At 47.1% G+C, this 14,131-nt stretch overlaps 1 protein-coding gene across 3 annotated transcripts in view; it reads left to right on the top strand.

Annotated features, from left to right (window-relative positions):
* Positions 1–11,751, top strand: part of SH3KBP1 (SH3 domain containing kinase binding protein 1) — a 342,133-nt gene extending 330,382 nt beyond the window's left edge. For all 3 annotated transcript variants that reach the window (XM_055438217.2, XM_055438216.2, XM_055438219.2), the window contains 4 exons: positions 745–873; positions 6,505–6,773; positions 9,637–9,700; positions 10,702–11,751. In XM_055438217.2, coding sequence (XP_055294192.1) covers positions 745–873; positions 6,505–6,773; positions 9,637–9,700; positions 10,702–10,743 — 504 coding nt within the window. In that variant the 3' untranslated portion in view covers positions 10,744–11,751. The remainder of the gene's footprint in view (positions 1–744; positions 874–6,504; positions 6,774–9,636; positions 9,701–10,701) is intronic.
* The last annotated feature ends 2,380 nt before the right edge of the window (positions 11,752–14,131 follow it).

Raw genomic sequence — 14,131 nt, 5'->3', positions numbered from 1 at the left:
AAATACACCTTAGCAAAGATGGAATCCAGAATGGATAATGATCGTCCATGGCCCTGAGGGCAGCGTTTTAGCAGCAGGTAGCAGATTAGACATGAGCATGGTGTGCTGGCAGGCAGGGCGGTTCTTTGGAGCCGCAGATAACACTGCTCACTGGACTGCAGGGCTGCCGATCCCTCACTCCCAGAGATGGTTTCCTCTCAGACAAGTCCTTTTAGGCACTTCACTGTGCAGCAGATTCAGTGGTTCTGAGAGGATCAGGAGGGAAGGGAGGAGAGGCAGGTTAGAGGCAGCTTCCTCTCAACCTGAATGTCCTTCCCCGCTGGACTGTCCACTCTGTGAGAGCAGGGACCGTGTCTGGCATGTCACTGTCAAGTTCAGTACCAAGCTGAGTGCTCAGCACATGGTAGCAAATGTTTACAAAAAAGAGAGGGTCTCTGAGGGATTGAGGGAGCTGGAAAAGATAGATGGATAGGTGGATACTTGCACAGATGAAATGACCAAGAGGCATCAGTGGGAAGATCCCATAGAAAGAAAGATCCCTGGTCAAGGAAATCATCTTAGTCCCAGTTCTGCCACTCTCTCTAGCGCACAGATAATAGCACACTTTCTGCCTGGCATTATAATGAAGAGAATAACAAAAGAGAAGTGTCGAGTGCTTTGAAAAGCGCACTGCATTATGTTAACAAAAGCTATGTCAGCTAAGGTGTAACTCTGACAAAAGCATTTTCTTTTGGCTTTATCCAGTCTTCCCTTTCAAGCCCTGACATCTTTGACTCCCCAAGTCCTGAAGAAGATAAAGAAGAACACGTTTCGCTTGCACACAGAGGAGTGGACGCATCCAAGAAAACGTCAAAGACTGTTACCATATCCCAAGTGAGTGGCCAGCCATGGCGAGGGTATCCTGACAGCACGGGACCCCTGCCTTTTCGTGTCTGCTCTGATGATGCATTATATACCAAACAAAGAGAAACAGATGTCTTAGTCATGTGGAGCTGCTGAAACAAAGTGCCACAGATTGGGTGACATAGAAACAACAGAAATCGATTTCTCCCATTTCTGGAAGCTGGCTGCCCGAGATCAGGATGCTGGCATGGTTAGGTTCTGCTGAGAGATCTCTTCAGGATTGCAGACTGATGACTACTCTTTGTATCTTCATATGGAAGAAAGAGGGTGAGAGAGCTCTTTGGGGTCCCTTTTAGAAGGGCAACAACCCATTCGTGAGAGCTCCACCCTGGTGTCCCATGTCCCAGTACCATCTCAAGGGGAGTTAGGGTTTTCACATAGGAATTTGGGGAAGACACATTCAGTCCATTACAACACACAACACAAATTTTTGTCATTCTTTGGTGACAGTGATGACTTGGGTCATCAAATCCCTAAGGAATGTTACAGTCTCCAAAACTGAGAAGAATCCCATGTTTTCTCTTATGGCTTGATCCCCTTTTCATACCGGCAACCACATACACACACACACACGTATTTCCTCACACACCATCACAACAACCAAAACAGTTTTACAAAGATTGCATGAAATATATTAAATGCTGTGCCCTCTGCTGCAGATTGTGACTTTTATGTTCAAAACTGGTGGTGTCGCAAATTACAATTGGCAGTTCATGAATTTGAATAACTAATGGGATTTCTTACAGAAAAGCTTATTTGGATTCATTTATTAGGATAAATTTATAGTCTAAAAGCATTTAAATTTCGCTGCATGCCCAGGGATGGTATAGCTCTTTTGTTATTGGCTTATGAGGAACAAAGAACACATTGTTTAGCAATTGTGTGTGGCTTCTAAAGGTTATCCTAAACAAGTTCTGTTCATCCTGTGATTGTGAAGTATGATTTTAAAATGCCATGTTCTCATGCTGAGAGAAGCAGGTCAATTGAAGTTATTTTCTGTAAACTTTAGCAACTGCAGAAAGCAGAAGTCATTTTTAAGGCACTCACAGCAGGAATTAACACAAAGAAATCAAAGGTGATGTGAAATTTTCCTTCTCATAGATTTATGGATTTACATGTATCAGTTCAGTTCAGTTCAGTCACTCAGTCGTGTCCGACTCTTTGCGACCCCATGAACCACAGCACACCAGGCCTCCCTGTCCATCACCAACTCCCGGAGTTCACTCAAACTCATGTTCATCGAGTCGGTGATGCCATCCAGCCATCTCATTCTCTGTCATCCCCGTCTCCTCCTACCCCCAATCCCTCCCAGCATCAGACTCTTTTCCAGTGAGTCAACTCATCACATGAGGTGGCCAAAGTATTGCAGTTTCAGCTTTAGCATCAGTCCTTCCAATGAACACCCAGGATTGATCTCCTCTAGAATGGACTGGTTGGATCTCCTTGCAGTCCAAGGGACTCTCAAGAGTCTTCTCTGACACTGTAGTTCAAAAGCATCAATTCTTCGGCGATCAGCTTTCTTCACAGTCCAACTCTCACATCCATACATGACCACGGGAAAAACCATAGCCTTGACTAGACGGACCTTTGTTGGCAAAGTAATGTCTCTGCTTTTTAATATGCTATCTAGGCTGGTCATAACTTTCCTTCCAAGGAGTAAGCGTCTTTTAATTTCATGGCTGCAATCAGCATCCACAGTGATTTTGGAGCCCAAAAAAATAAAGTCTGACACTGTTTCCACTGTTTCCCCATCTATTTCCCATGAAGTGATGAGACCAGATGCCATGATCTTCATTTTCTGAATGTTGAGCTTCAGGCCAACCTTTTCACTCTCCTCTTTCACTTTCATCAAGAGGCCTTTGAGTTCCTCTTCACTTTCTGCCATAAGGGTGGTGTCATCTGCATATCGGAGGTTATTAATATTTCTCCTGGCAATCTTGATTCTAGCTTGTGCTTCTTCCAGCCCAGCATTCCTCATGATGTACTCTGCATATAAGTTAAATAAGCAGGGTGACAATATACAGCCTTGACGTACTCCTTTTCCTATTTGGAACCAGTCTGTTCCATGTCCAGTTCTAACTGTTGCTTTCTGACCTGCATACTGCTGATGTAGTCAGCAAAAATATGATCCTATCAAGCAGATCGATTGTAATATTCACAAAACTGAAGCAGTCTGCCTTTATAAAAGGATTCCATTTGCAAAAATTGGATTTAGATCCATTTTTTCTGGTGACCATAGGAATGCCTAGAGTTGCACTCTCTCCCACATCCCTAGAGTGTCTCTGTAGCGACATCTACTGGTGGGTATTGGCTCTTCACATTTCTGAGTTTCACTGTTCTGTTCCATTTCTCTTTCCTGGAGTTATCACGTCTTATTTATTGCTTCTAGAAATTCCTCTTGAACTAACTGATCAGGACATTTGGTGGCCTGTACTCTGTGAGGGCTTATAACAAACACGTGTTAGCTGAAGTGATCTGGGAAGGTGAGTCAGGTAGGAAATGCAAAGAGAAGCATCGATCCAAGAAACGTCTGGAAGTCACTGTGAGGACATGGGTGGGCTGAGGGACGTATGTGAGAATGCAGGGTGGGAAATGAGGAAAGATATGAACTTGGGAGCAGAAAAGAAGCAAAGAAAATCAGGCCAGGAGAGAGGACCCTGAGACTTGGGCACAGGCAGCCCTCGTCACATTACCAAGCCTGAGGGTCCAGCTGATATCAGGGGAGGGGACTGAAGCTCAGTTCTGCCACTCATGAGCTCTGAGACGTGGGGAATTTCTCAATCTCATCCCTAAGCCTCAGTTTCTTGCTCCATAAAGCCTGTGTGCCAACTGACCCTCGTTTCAGTTGTCCAGCCAACGTCTGGCATATAATCAGTCCTCTATAAATGTCAGCCCCTCGCCCCTCTTACTCTGACTCCTACTAACAATCAGCACAGGATGGTGGAGCATTCTCTCTGGCAGCAGACAGAGATTTTCTCAATGATAACTTGGCAGAGAAAAGGCGAGCAGAAAGGCTGGGAACGATGGCCCATCTGCTCCTGGCTGACTCTGCCCAGTTTCTCCCTGCAGCGCAGCCTGAGTCCACGCTCAGCCTCCTCACCAGGCCAGCCCAGCCCCATCTTGGCTCCAGCCCTGGGCGCCGACTGCTGGAGGGAGTCCCGGCTGTGTTGCCCAGCCTCACCAGCAGCCTCGACTCCCTCACCTCCCACCATCCTGTCTACTCCCTCCCCACTCCCCCCGCCTATGATCTCACCTCCATAGGCCTGCGGCCTGCCCTGCCACTCTTCCCTCCCACCCATGTCTCTCATGCTCCCTGTGCCCTCCTGGCCCCTCAGGACACCTCTCCAATCAGACCTCCCTGTCTGTCTCCTCCATCTTCACCCTTGGCTCTTACCCTCAGGAATTCTTCCAGCTCAGGGTCTCCTCCGTCTTTGAAAGCAAATCCAATCCTTTCTTGATCCTATCTCCTCCTGAGGCTTCTCCAAGAACTCTGTCTTTCTCCTATCTTCCTTTCTCAGCCGAGTGTTTGGAAAAGGAGTTCTAAATCTGCAGGCCATGCCCCTCACCTCCCCTGCAGCTGCCAACCTGCCTTGACCAGAATTCACTCTCCCTTGGTTCCACCGATCAGCTCCCCCCAGTTTTGCTCTCGGCACCTCTGGAAGCTCCTCCAGGGGACCCTCTTCTGGTCTGGCTCCATCCCCTCTCTCACCTCTCCATCTCAGCCCCCAAGAGCCCTCCCCTCTCTCTCCACTTCTTCATTCTGGGGCAGATGTAGACTTCATCAGTGGAGTCTTCTCTTCCCGTTCTGTGTCATCCACCCCCATGGCTTGCATTTCATCTGGTGATCTCTCTGGCCCAATTCACTTCTTCAGTCACTAACTCTGCCCATTGGACTTCCCCTTCAGCTATCTATCAGGCACCTAAAATTCAGCCTGTTTGAAACTGAGATTGTTGTTTGGGCCTTCAGCCTGTTCTTCCTCCCATGAAAGGGTCAGCCTTAATGCCTCCTTCCTCATCCCCACCCACGGCCCTCCGTCTGTACCTCATCTCACCTGCTGTGGTCTGTCTAGGACCACATCCTCGTGACTGTGGGGTGTCTGCTCCGGGAGGGCAGGGCTGCATCTCTTGTTTGAATGAACCTGCCATTGCCACATCTCTCAAAACTGTCTTCTCTCTAGATTCCTGGCCACTGCCTGAGGCAAACCCTCACTGTGTCCAGCTTTCACTATATGAGAGTTCCCAGAAAGTTTCTAGATCTCCAGACCCGCCAGGCCTTCGGCCTTTCTGCAGCCATGGTGACCTTTGCTTGGCAGCCGATCTTTTATCCCTTTCCACACGCCCCCTGTGCCTCCCCAGCCTGATTTCTCCCTGAGGGCACATCCCACCTCTCTCTTGCCCCCTGACATTCTCGCATCCCCTGACTGCGGTTCACTCTTAGGTGTCTAGGCCTTTGTCTCACACACTGCCCCCTCTCACGTCCTTACATGATGTGTGTGGTCATGTATGTGGTCACGTATGGATGTGAGAGTTGAACTGTAAAGAAAGCTGAGCTCTGAAGAATTGATGCTTTTGAACTGTAGTGTTGGAGAAGACTCTTGAGAGTCCCTTGGACTGCAAGGAGAGCCAACCAGTCCATCCTAAAGGAGATCAGTCCTGAATATGCATTGGAAGGACTGATGTTGAAGCTGAAACTTCAATACTTTGGCCACCTGATGCAAAGAACTGACTCATTGGCAAAAACCCTGATGCTGGGAAAGATCAGGGGCGGGAGGAGAAGGGGACGACAGAGGATGAGATGGTTGGATGGCATCAATGATGCGATGGACATGAGTTTGAGTAGGCTCCAGGATTTGGTGATGAACAGGGAGGCCTGGCGTGCTATAGTCCATGGGGGTCACAAAGATTTGGACACGACTGAGCGACTGAACTGAACTGAACTGCCCCCTCTAGAACCATCCCCCTTCTGACCACCTCCTGGTCCTCCTCCTCATCCTGGTACCCTCCCTCCAGGACACTGGGTCTCTCCTGGGTGCTTCCCTTCCTGCCTGTGCACTCCCCGCTCATCTGCAGCGTGTCAGTTGGTCTGTCTGTCTGCATCTCACTGGGTTCTCAGCCCCTTGAAGGTCAGGAAAATATTTTACTCCCTTCAGAGTTTGAAGAGCCTAGCAGGTTCATGGGCCTCTGGACAAGTACATTAAATCAATTAGGAACTAGCTGTTCAGAAAGGTGGTCAAATTTAAAATACATAAAGGGACGAAGGCAAAAGGAGAAGCGGGCAGCAGAGGTTGAGATGGTCGAATGATATCACTGACTCAATGAACATGAATCTGAGCAAACTCCAGGCGACAGTGGAAGACAGAGCGGCCTGGCATGCTGCAGTCCATGGAGTCGCAAAGAGTCAGATGTGACTGAGCGAGTGAACAACCAAGGGTGGCCTGCAGCAGGCAGGCCCTTGAGGGCATGCAGAGGAAGGAATGAATGGGTGGAGCACGTGGAGGCTTTCGGGGCAGGTGATGGAGACAGAGCGTTGTAGTAAATAGGGCAGGGCGGTGCCCCACGTGTCTCCCTGGCCTGAACGCTGTCTGTCCTACCTCACTGCAGGTGTCTGACAACAAAGCGTCCCTGCCACCGAAGCCGGGGACCATGGCTGCGGGCGGCGGCGGGCCGGCTCCTCTGTCCTCGGCAGCATCCTCCCCTCTGTCATCCTCTTTGGGAACAGTTGGACACAGAGCCAACTCCCCATCTCTGTTCGGCACGGAAGGCAAACCAAAGATGGAGCCTGTGGCCAGCAGCCAGGCAGCCATGGAGGAGCTGAGGACGCAGGTCCGGGAGCTGAGGAGCATCATCGAGACCATGAAGGACCAGCAGAAGTGAGTGTCTGCAGCCCCTTCTCAAACCACCTCCTGGGTACTTACCGCAGGTCAGGGATGAGTTCTGCCAGCCTGGGTCCCAGCCTCCCTGGGGATAGGCCAGCCTCCCCTGGGATGATGGCAGCAGGGGCGGGCGTGGGCGAGTGAACCCCAGAGGCTTCAGGTAGCTCAGCCGCACCTGGGAAGTGCCTGGGCTGGCCGCAGGGTGGATGAGGAGGAGTCAGCCACGACGACCAGTGTGCTGAGCAGGCTGTGAAAAAGATCTTCACATCCCCAGAACACGTGGTATGCGCACACACCACTGCTGAATCAGCCCAGCGGCCTTCTGGCATCAGCGAAATTGTCATTTCTTCAGTTAGCTGCCCTGTGTAGGAACTGGCTTGCATTTAGGGACATAGTGTGAAAAAGATGCAGGAACTCTTTCAACCTGAGGCTCGATACTCAGCGCACACACACCACCCAGGACACTGCGTGCAGTGACAAAAATGGTAAAAGGGCTGGGAGTCGGGAGGCACCTACCTGAATAAACTGAGGCGCAGAGAGTTTAGGGACCCGTTAGCTCTTTCTGGAGGGAACAGGTGAGGCACCTCAAGGAGGTGTTTCCTGAAAGGGTCTCCAAAGGCGACCTAGCACCCCCGCTGGGGAACAGCACGGCAGATTCACAGACACCCATAGCCACGCCCTGGGGAGGATACCTGAGGCTGAGCACCTGCCTACCACTGAAGTTTTCGTGTTCTTCAGGGAATAATTGGGTTAAACCAAGTTAGTTTCTTCTCTAGAGCACTGCTCAGAGCCCTCACTGTGCCTGGGAAGACAGAGGCTAGTGTATGCGGTGTTTCCCAAACGTACATCATTGTCTTTTCCCCAGAGCATTCTAAGATAAGGCTCCTGTGGAACTCACTTTGAGCCCTGCAGTTATATCCTGCTTCTGTTCCGCTCAGGCTGGAAGTATCCTATGAACTCATCCCCTGCCTGGCAAGGGCTCATCAGACAAATATGCAGAACTCCAGGATGGGACTAGAGCGGGTTTTGAAGGGCTGCCAGGCTGCCTCTAACTCCTCCAAGTCCCCAGCTCCTAGCTGACCCTGCACAGGAGAGCTGTGGGTACCCACAGGCTCCATCCATGTCCAGGCAACAGGTGTCCCTGCCTAGACAGTGACCCCACAACCCCAGTTTGTCCCAGAGCACTGGTTCTCAGCTTTCTGACCAAGATGAGTCAGCCACTCCTGGATCCAGGGCTTCCTGCCTTGGGGCCCTCCTTCTGGGAAGTGCCTAGAACTTCCCTGCATGTCTAAAATGCCCTGTGCCTGAGTCCTGAGTGCAGAGTCACCAGTGCCTGGGGGCTGCTCCACCCCATGTTGCTCTCTCCACCGTGAAGCCTGGGCGAGGTTGGCTGGAATTGTACTTCCCCAGCCAAAAATCAGACATCGCAGTGGCTCTTCTCCAGGGCCTGGCCTCCGCGGCCCGGAGTGCTAGGTCCCCACCAGTCTCCCACCTCAGCTCTCTGTCCCTTTCTGTGTAGCATTCAGCTCAAGTCTGTGCTGACTCTCCTCATGCCCACACACGAAGTTCTCGCCTCCCTGTTCTGTCCTGGCTCTTCTCCATCAACTCCATTGTCTCCGCCCCTCATAGGCACGTACCATTTTTCACTAGTTCAAGACTTAGCAACTTCCTTCACACCTCCTTCCCCAATGAACTGCCCCACCTGAACTCGAGAACACCTGGACTCGACTCCTTCCTGGAGTCGTGCCGTGTGTTTCAGGCGCCATCTTATACTTCTCTCCTAAACCCTAAATAGGTCCCACTGAGATCATGGTATATAGCGTGCACATGAATAAATACACAAACAAAGCATGACCGGAGCTGTCAGAGAACCCAGTGTGTCGACCACAGTGCTAGGACGCTGGTCCAACTACAAGGACCACCACGGCGCTCATCTGAAGTGAGCAAATGCTGTCTGAAGCCTCTGCGGTCTCTGCTTTTTAATTTTCCAGTCTAGTTTGCACACATGCACGTGTAAAATGGAGTGTCTAGTACCCGAAAATGGAGCACAGCTCTCTGACCAGAGTTAGCATGGCTGTAGTGACCTCAGTCTAGAGCCTGAATTTGTAAGATGATTCGTTTTGTTCTACTTCATTATTTAATGTTAGAAAGGGCACCGGACTTTGTGTTCTAACTTGTGTCTACTTCGTCTGTGACATAATTACCGTATCCTTAGTTCAGTTCTTTGACCTGCAAGTTTTCAGGTGTTCCTATTTGTAGGATTCTGTGAGAATATCTGAAAACATATTGCTAACCTTTTAGTAATTTAAATTTCCATGAAAATAAAGGAAATATATATATACACATATAGATGTCTATATATATATGGGGAATGGTAAAATGTCTGCAATGAATATTGTTAATGTAAATATGTGTAAAGACCAGCAATTCTGGAAGAAAGGACTAATCAGAGGGAAGACGACCAGATATAAGCCTGGATACCTAGAGACTCAGTTCAGTTCAGTTCAGTCGCTCAGTTGTGTCCAACTCTCCGCGACCTAGAGATTAGACCCTGGGCAAATCAGGCCACCCCCCTGAGCCTCAGTTTCCCCTTCTTCTTCTAGAAGAAGCTTACATTAAGGGATTTCCAAGGTCACGTTAGACCTATTATTTAATGGCTGCATATTTGGGGAGCCCAGAAATAATGGCCTTTCTATCTACACCAGGCTCTAAGCCTTAGCTGTACAAAGAAAATAGTGTAATGTTCTGTCCACATCTTCTTTGTAAAAGGAACAGATGGATTTTGTAGTGATAAGAGATTTCTTATCTCCTGTTATAGAAGTCTGGGCTTTGTTTAATGTTACTGCCATTTGCTTTCCAGACGAGAGATTAAGCAGTTACTGTCAGAGTTGGATGAAGAGAAGAAAATCCGGCTTCGGTTGCAGGTGGGTCCCTTGGGGTCCTGTTGCCCCATGAGAGGCTCAGTTGAGGGTGGGAGCAAAGTCCGGGCTTTATTTTGAAAATAGATGAGAGTTATTTTTCTACCAATTTAGATGGGCTTCCTATGACAGTTGTCTTAGAATGACACAGCCTTACTCACATCTCCTCCTGGGACCTGGGAAGTCTTGGAGAAGGGAAGCATTAGCAAATGTGCCCCCAGTTGGGTTTCTCATTTGGAATCCATCTCTATGAAAACTACCCGCCCCCCCAGTCTCCAGAGGCCTCATTGTCATAACTATAACTACCAGAGAGTGTGGGGCTAGGGAGACCCCATGGGTGTTTCTGTCATGCGGCCATTGAAGCTCAAAAGGACCACAGCCATCCACACTTGGTGTCTGCTCTTTATTTCTCTATTTCTCCCTGATAGCTGAGTCTGTCCTGCAGGGCATCAGAGCTCTGTCCCCCTCTGGCCTCTCTCTGACCTAACTCAGCCATGACCAAAGGGCAGAGTGTGTAGGAGTTAGAAATGGTGGGCTTTCCGCTCTCATGCAGTTGGTTCCTTTGGTGGTGACTGGGATCCATGGTGTTTAAAGGATCAGTAACTGCATGTCATCACTTTGGCTGGTGCTCATAGACACCCCCTTGGGCCCAAGCACAGAGGCCTTCCAGCCCTGCCAAATGGTCCATTGTGTCAGGACAACCTGCTCCACCCTCTGATCAAGAAACTGGAATTATTGTTGTATTGTTGCTTTTGACAAATTTTGGACACTTGTAGCTGGAGAATTCAAACATCTACCCTCTCCTCGAGCTTCACATCACTGTGCCTATTCTTTTGGTTTATGTCATTTCTGGCATCATGATCAACTCTTCATTCAGATACCATTTCACTTTTCAAACTGTCAGGTTGATTATTTTCTTCCAATCAACCGGGCTGCTAATCCTTCCAGCTTTTATCTAGCCCGCCAATTGATTGTGATTTTCTTCGGCTCTTGTTTTTCCTTTGTAGATGGAAGTTAATGACATAAAGAAAGCTCTTCAATCAAAATGAATACTTGATAAATGAAATGTCGCATTATTCATCCCGAGTCCAAGACTCAAATTTTCTGCCCCAGCCAAAATAACCTTGTGCCAAAAGATTAAAGGTTTGCCTCAACACGTCCCTGTTTGAAAGATTAGCACAAAAGTCTTGATAGCACAACACAAATTCCATCCAAGAGGAGATTCTTTCCCATGGTCTAGTCCTGGGTCTGGCACTGGTTGTGACTTAAACAGAGCAAATTGTGCTAAAGGCTTTTTTACTATGAGATCTCACACGAAACGAAAACTCAGGCAGTTTAGTCCATAGTGGTACTATTTTGATGATATTTTCCATTAATAAAATGTAATTTTAGATTCTTCGTTTACAAGCTTTATAATTTTATGATTTTTTTTAATCGTGTTTTGCCACAGATTTCCCCAGAGTTTGTACTACACACAGTCCGGAGTGAGCATCCCATTCTTTTCGCTTTACGTGAAAAGCTGCCTCGCTCTGTGTCCCCCTCAAGGATTCTATTACATATGCAATTTTAGGTCCAACCTGTCCCTTCTGCCAGCAAACCCCACCACCCTAAGATAAATTTTAGCTTATATATGATGGTATATTTACAAAAAGAGAAAGAGAAAATCTGGTATTTGCAATGATCTGTGCCTTCTTTTTACCACCCTCTTGATTGGAGCTTTTGTGATGCAGCTACCATGATTTAAAAGACACACACACACACATACACACTTTTTTTTCTAGCCACTTATCAAAGTCCACTAGAGGCCACTGTCTTCAAAGCTTCTCTCGCCTAACCAAAGGTCCTAAGAGGAGACAGCTGTGAAGTTGGGCGCGCTCTTTGGTACCAGCTATGACTTTTAAGTTCTAGTTTTAGGTTGTTCATGAACTAGAAATGTCACCCCTGCTTGATTTTTCATCAGCCAAGTTAAACCCCTGCTTCCTGTCCTTTGCACCTTTTGAGTGAACAGAATATGCATTATTAAAGCAAAAATAAATAAAAGTGAAAATGAAAACCAAGGGGGGGGAATGTTGTATTCTTTCCTGCACTGGGTCATCGTGTGTGCTGTTGTGGAAACTGTACTCACATAATGTCATTTGCCTTGCTTTCTTGTAACCCTTTCCTCAGGTCCAAGAGAAAGGGGGAGGCACTTGTTGAAGTGTAGCCGTTGGCTCGCTCTTGCATTCCTGGAATTGCTTTTTCTGACCCAAGGAAACTGGTGTTTGCTTGTCTGCTTTATCTCTGTAGCCAATGAAGAGTTCAGCCTTAGACTCTGTAACTGTTTTCTCATCCTTAGCTGAAAATAAGGGAAGCATACTGTATTGCAAGACTGTTTGGGGATTGGGGTGTGGCGGGTGGTGCCTTCATGGCCCCTGAAGATGTTTTATGTGTTTCTAAAAGGCTGCTTTGTCCATTTCCTGAGTTTTAAAGTGAAGCTACTAAACATCAGTAGATTCACACAACAACAAAGACTGAGAATTGATGAAAATGAAGGAGTGATGCAAAAACAAACAAACAAAAAAACCCCAACCACATGTTGATCATCAAAAGTATTATGAATAAATGTCTTTTCCTCTCTCCCTTCCTTCCTCCTCCCTCTTACCTACATACTCAGCCTTGTTGCTAGAGGCAGCTACTCTCTCTAGAGTATTCACAGATCCCTGGACACCCTGGTCTTCCAGGTGGGGTTCTGGGGAGAAGGCGTAGTTAAGGGAAGGGGTGTGTAAGGAAAGAAGCTTCACACCCTCCATTCTCACATCTGAACATACTGCCTTTCCAGCTACCTTGCCCTCGGTATGCTGGGGGCCAGGAGCACCATGTTTCCGAGAGTGACATAAAACGTTCTTGTGCCCCTTGACTGTTCTAAGAGTTTCTATGTTAAATTTGAAGCCTTCAGAGATTCCTCCCACCTAATATAAGAATGAGGATAGGATTCTTTTACATTTGGATATCTCACTCACTATGAATATCCCTAATGATATAGTTTTATATAATGTGTATACAGATGATTGTGAATAGTTAAATTGAGAGGTTGGAGCGCCTTTGTGGGGCATTGGTGACCTGGAATACAAGAGGGATGTTACCTTCTCGTAGAGTCATTGGCTTTCAGGAGAAGGAGAAGCAGTTCTAGAAGAAGTTGGCATATGCAGCTTCCTTCCTGCCCTATGGGCTAGCCAGCAAGAGGATTCTACAGTCATGGAACTGGACGAGCCACTGCCCAAACAGCCGCCATCTTTACAAAATGGACCCATCAAGAATATTGAAAAGCTTGGAAGTATCACTTTTGAAAAAATTCTTTTGCATTCAGCATGGACTTGACCAGCATCTATGGAGATTATTTTTTTGCTTCATTTTCTAAAGTTGTATTTAGAAAAGTCCTAAGTATTGTGCTTTGTAAAGAAGATGATTAAAATGAAGTTTTGTGAAAATATTTTTGTTCAAAGTTGTCATGGTCCAAGAGGAATGATATCTTGGAATTCAAGTCATTTTTCTCCATTTTACACAATTTGATTACTCTCAGATAAATGTCTTCAGAAGACATGGAATATCATGCTCCTCCCTCATCTTTCCCAAGTGAGAAATAATCCATTAAAATCTGTGGCTGTGAATTCCATTTCCAAGTTGTTTGCTTTTACTTTCATATTTAAGCGGGAGATTCAAGTTAGGTCTAAATTCTTTTTAGTGTAAAAATCATTAAATTATTATTCAAATAATTGTGTAAAGCCATTTTTATTCATACACAGCCCTCTTGACAGCATACTCAAGCACACTTGTTTCTCCCATAAAGACAGCCTGTACCTATCATCATGTGTGTGTCTTTGGTTACTAATCACAGGCTTTTTATTTCCTTACATAACCATCTCCTGGATGGGAAAACCACAGGGTATATAATTTATTACTTACAGTTGCCATAATCTGTATAAAAATAAGCCCCAGGTCCTACAAAGGCCTTTGTATCGTAACCTGAGGTCATCCTGGTCTCCTTTTTTGTGTGTAATATTAGGTGTTAGTCCTCTAGTTCTTTTATCACAAATTAGTTATTTTATCACAAATTAATGTCAAGATGTTTTAGCACCAAAGGGATTTGGTAAATAAGAAGCTTTTCTCTTTGGTTTTGTACAAATGAAAAGTCTAACAAAGCAATGCTTGTGTGGGTGATAGGTGTCCAGTGTAGCCAATTTTAGTTTCCAACAGAGCAAAGGCTTGGCTCTTTCGACCCAAGCCGGAGGAAGAAGATGCCATTCCCCAGACTGGCTCTAATGAGGAAACACAATGACCGGACAGAGAGAGCTCTCCTGGCCAGAAGTCAGCGGTCGTCAGTGTGGTGTGAACAGAGAGGGGTCATGTCTCTTAAGGTGTTGAACCTTTGCTGTCATTCTTAGTTCTGTCCCCAGGCCT

The sequence above is a fragment of the Moschus berezovskii genome, chromosome X (assembly GCF_049115385.1).
Source record: "Moschus berezovskii isolate FMDL1 chromosome X, NW_MosBer_1.0, whole genome shotgun sequence".
Classification (NCBI taxonomy): Eukaryota; Metazoa; Chordata; class Mammalia; order Artiodactyla; family Moschidae; genus Moschus; species Moschus berezovskii.
This window is presented reverse-complemented; position numbering and strand designations above follow the sequence as displayed.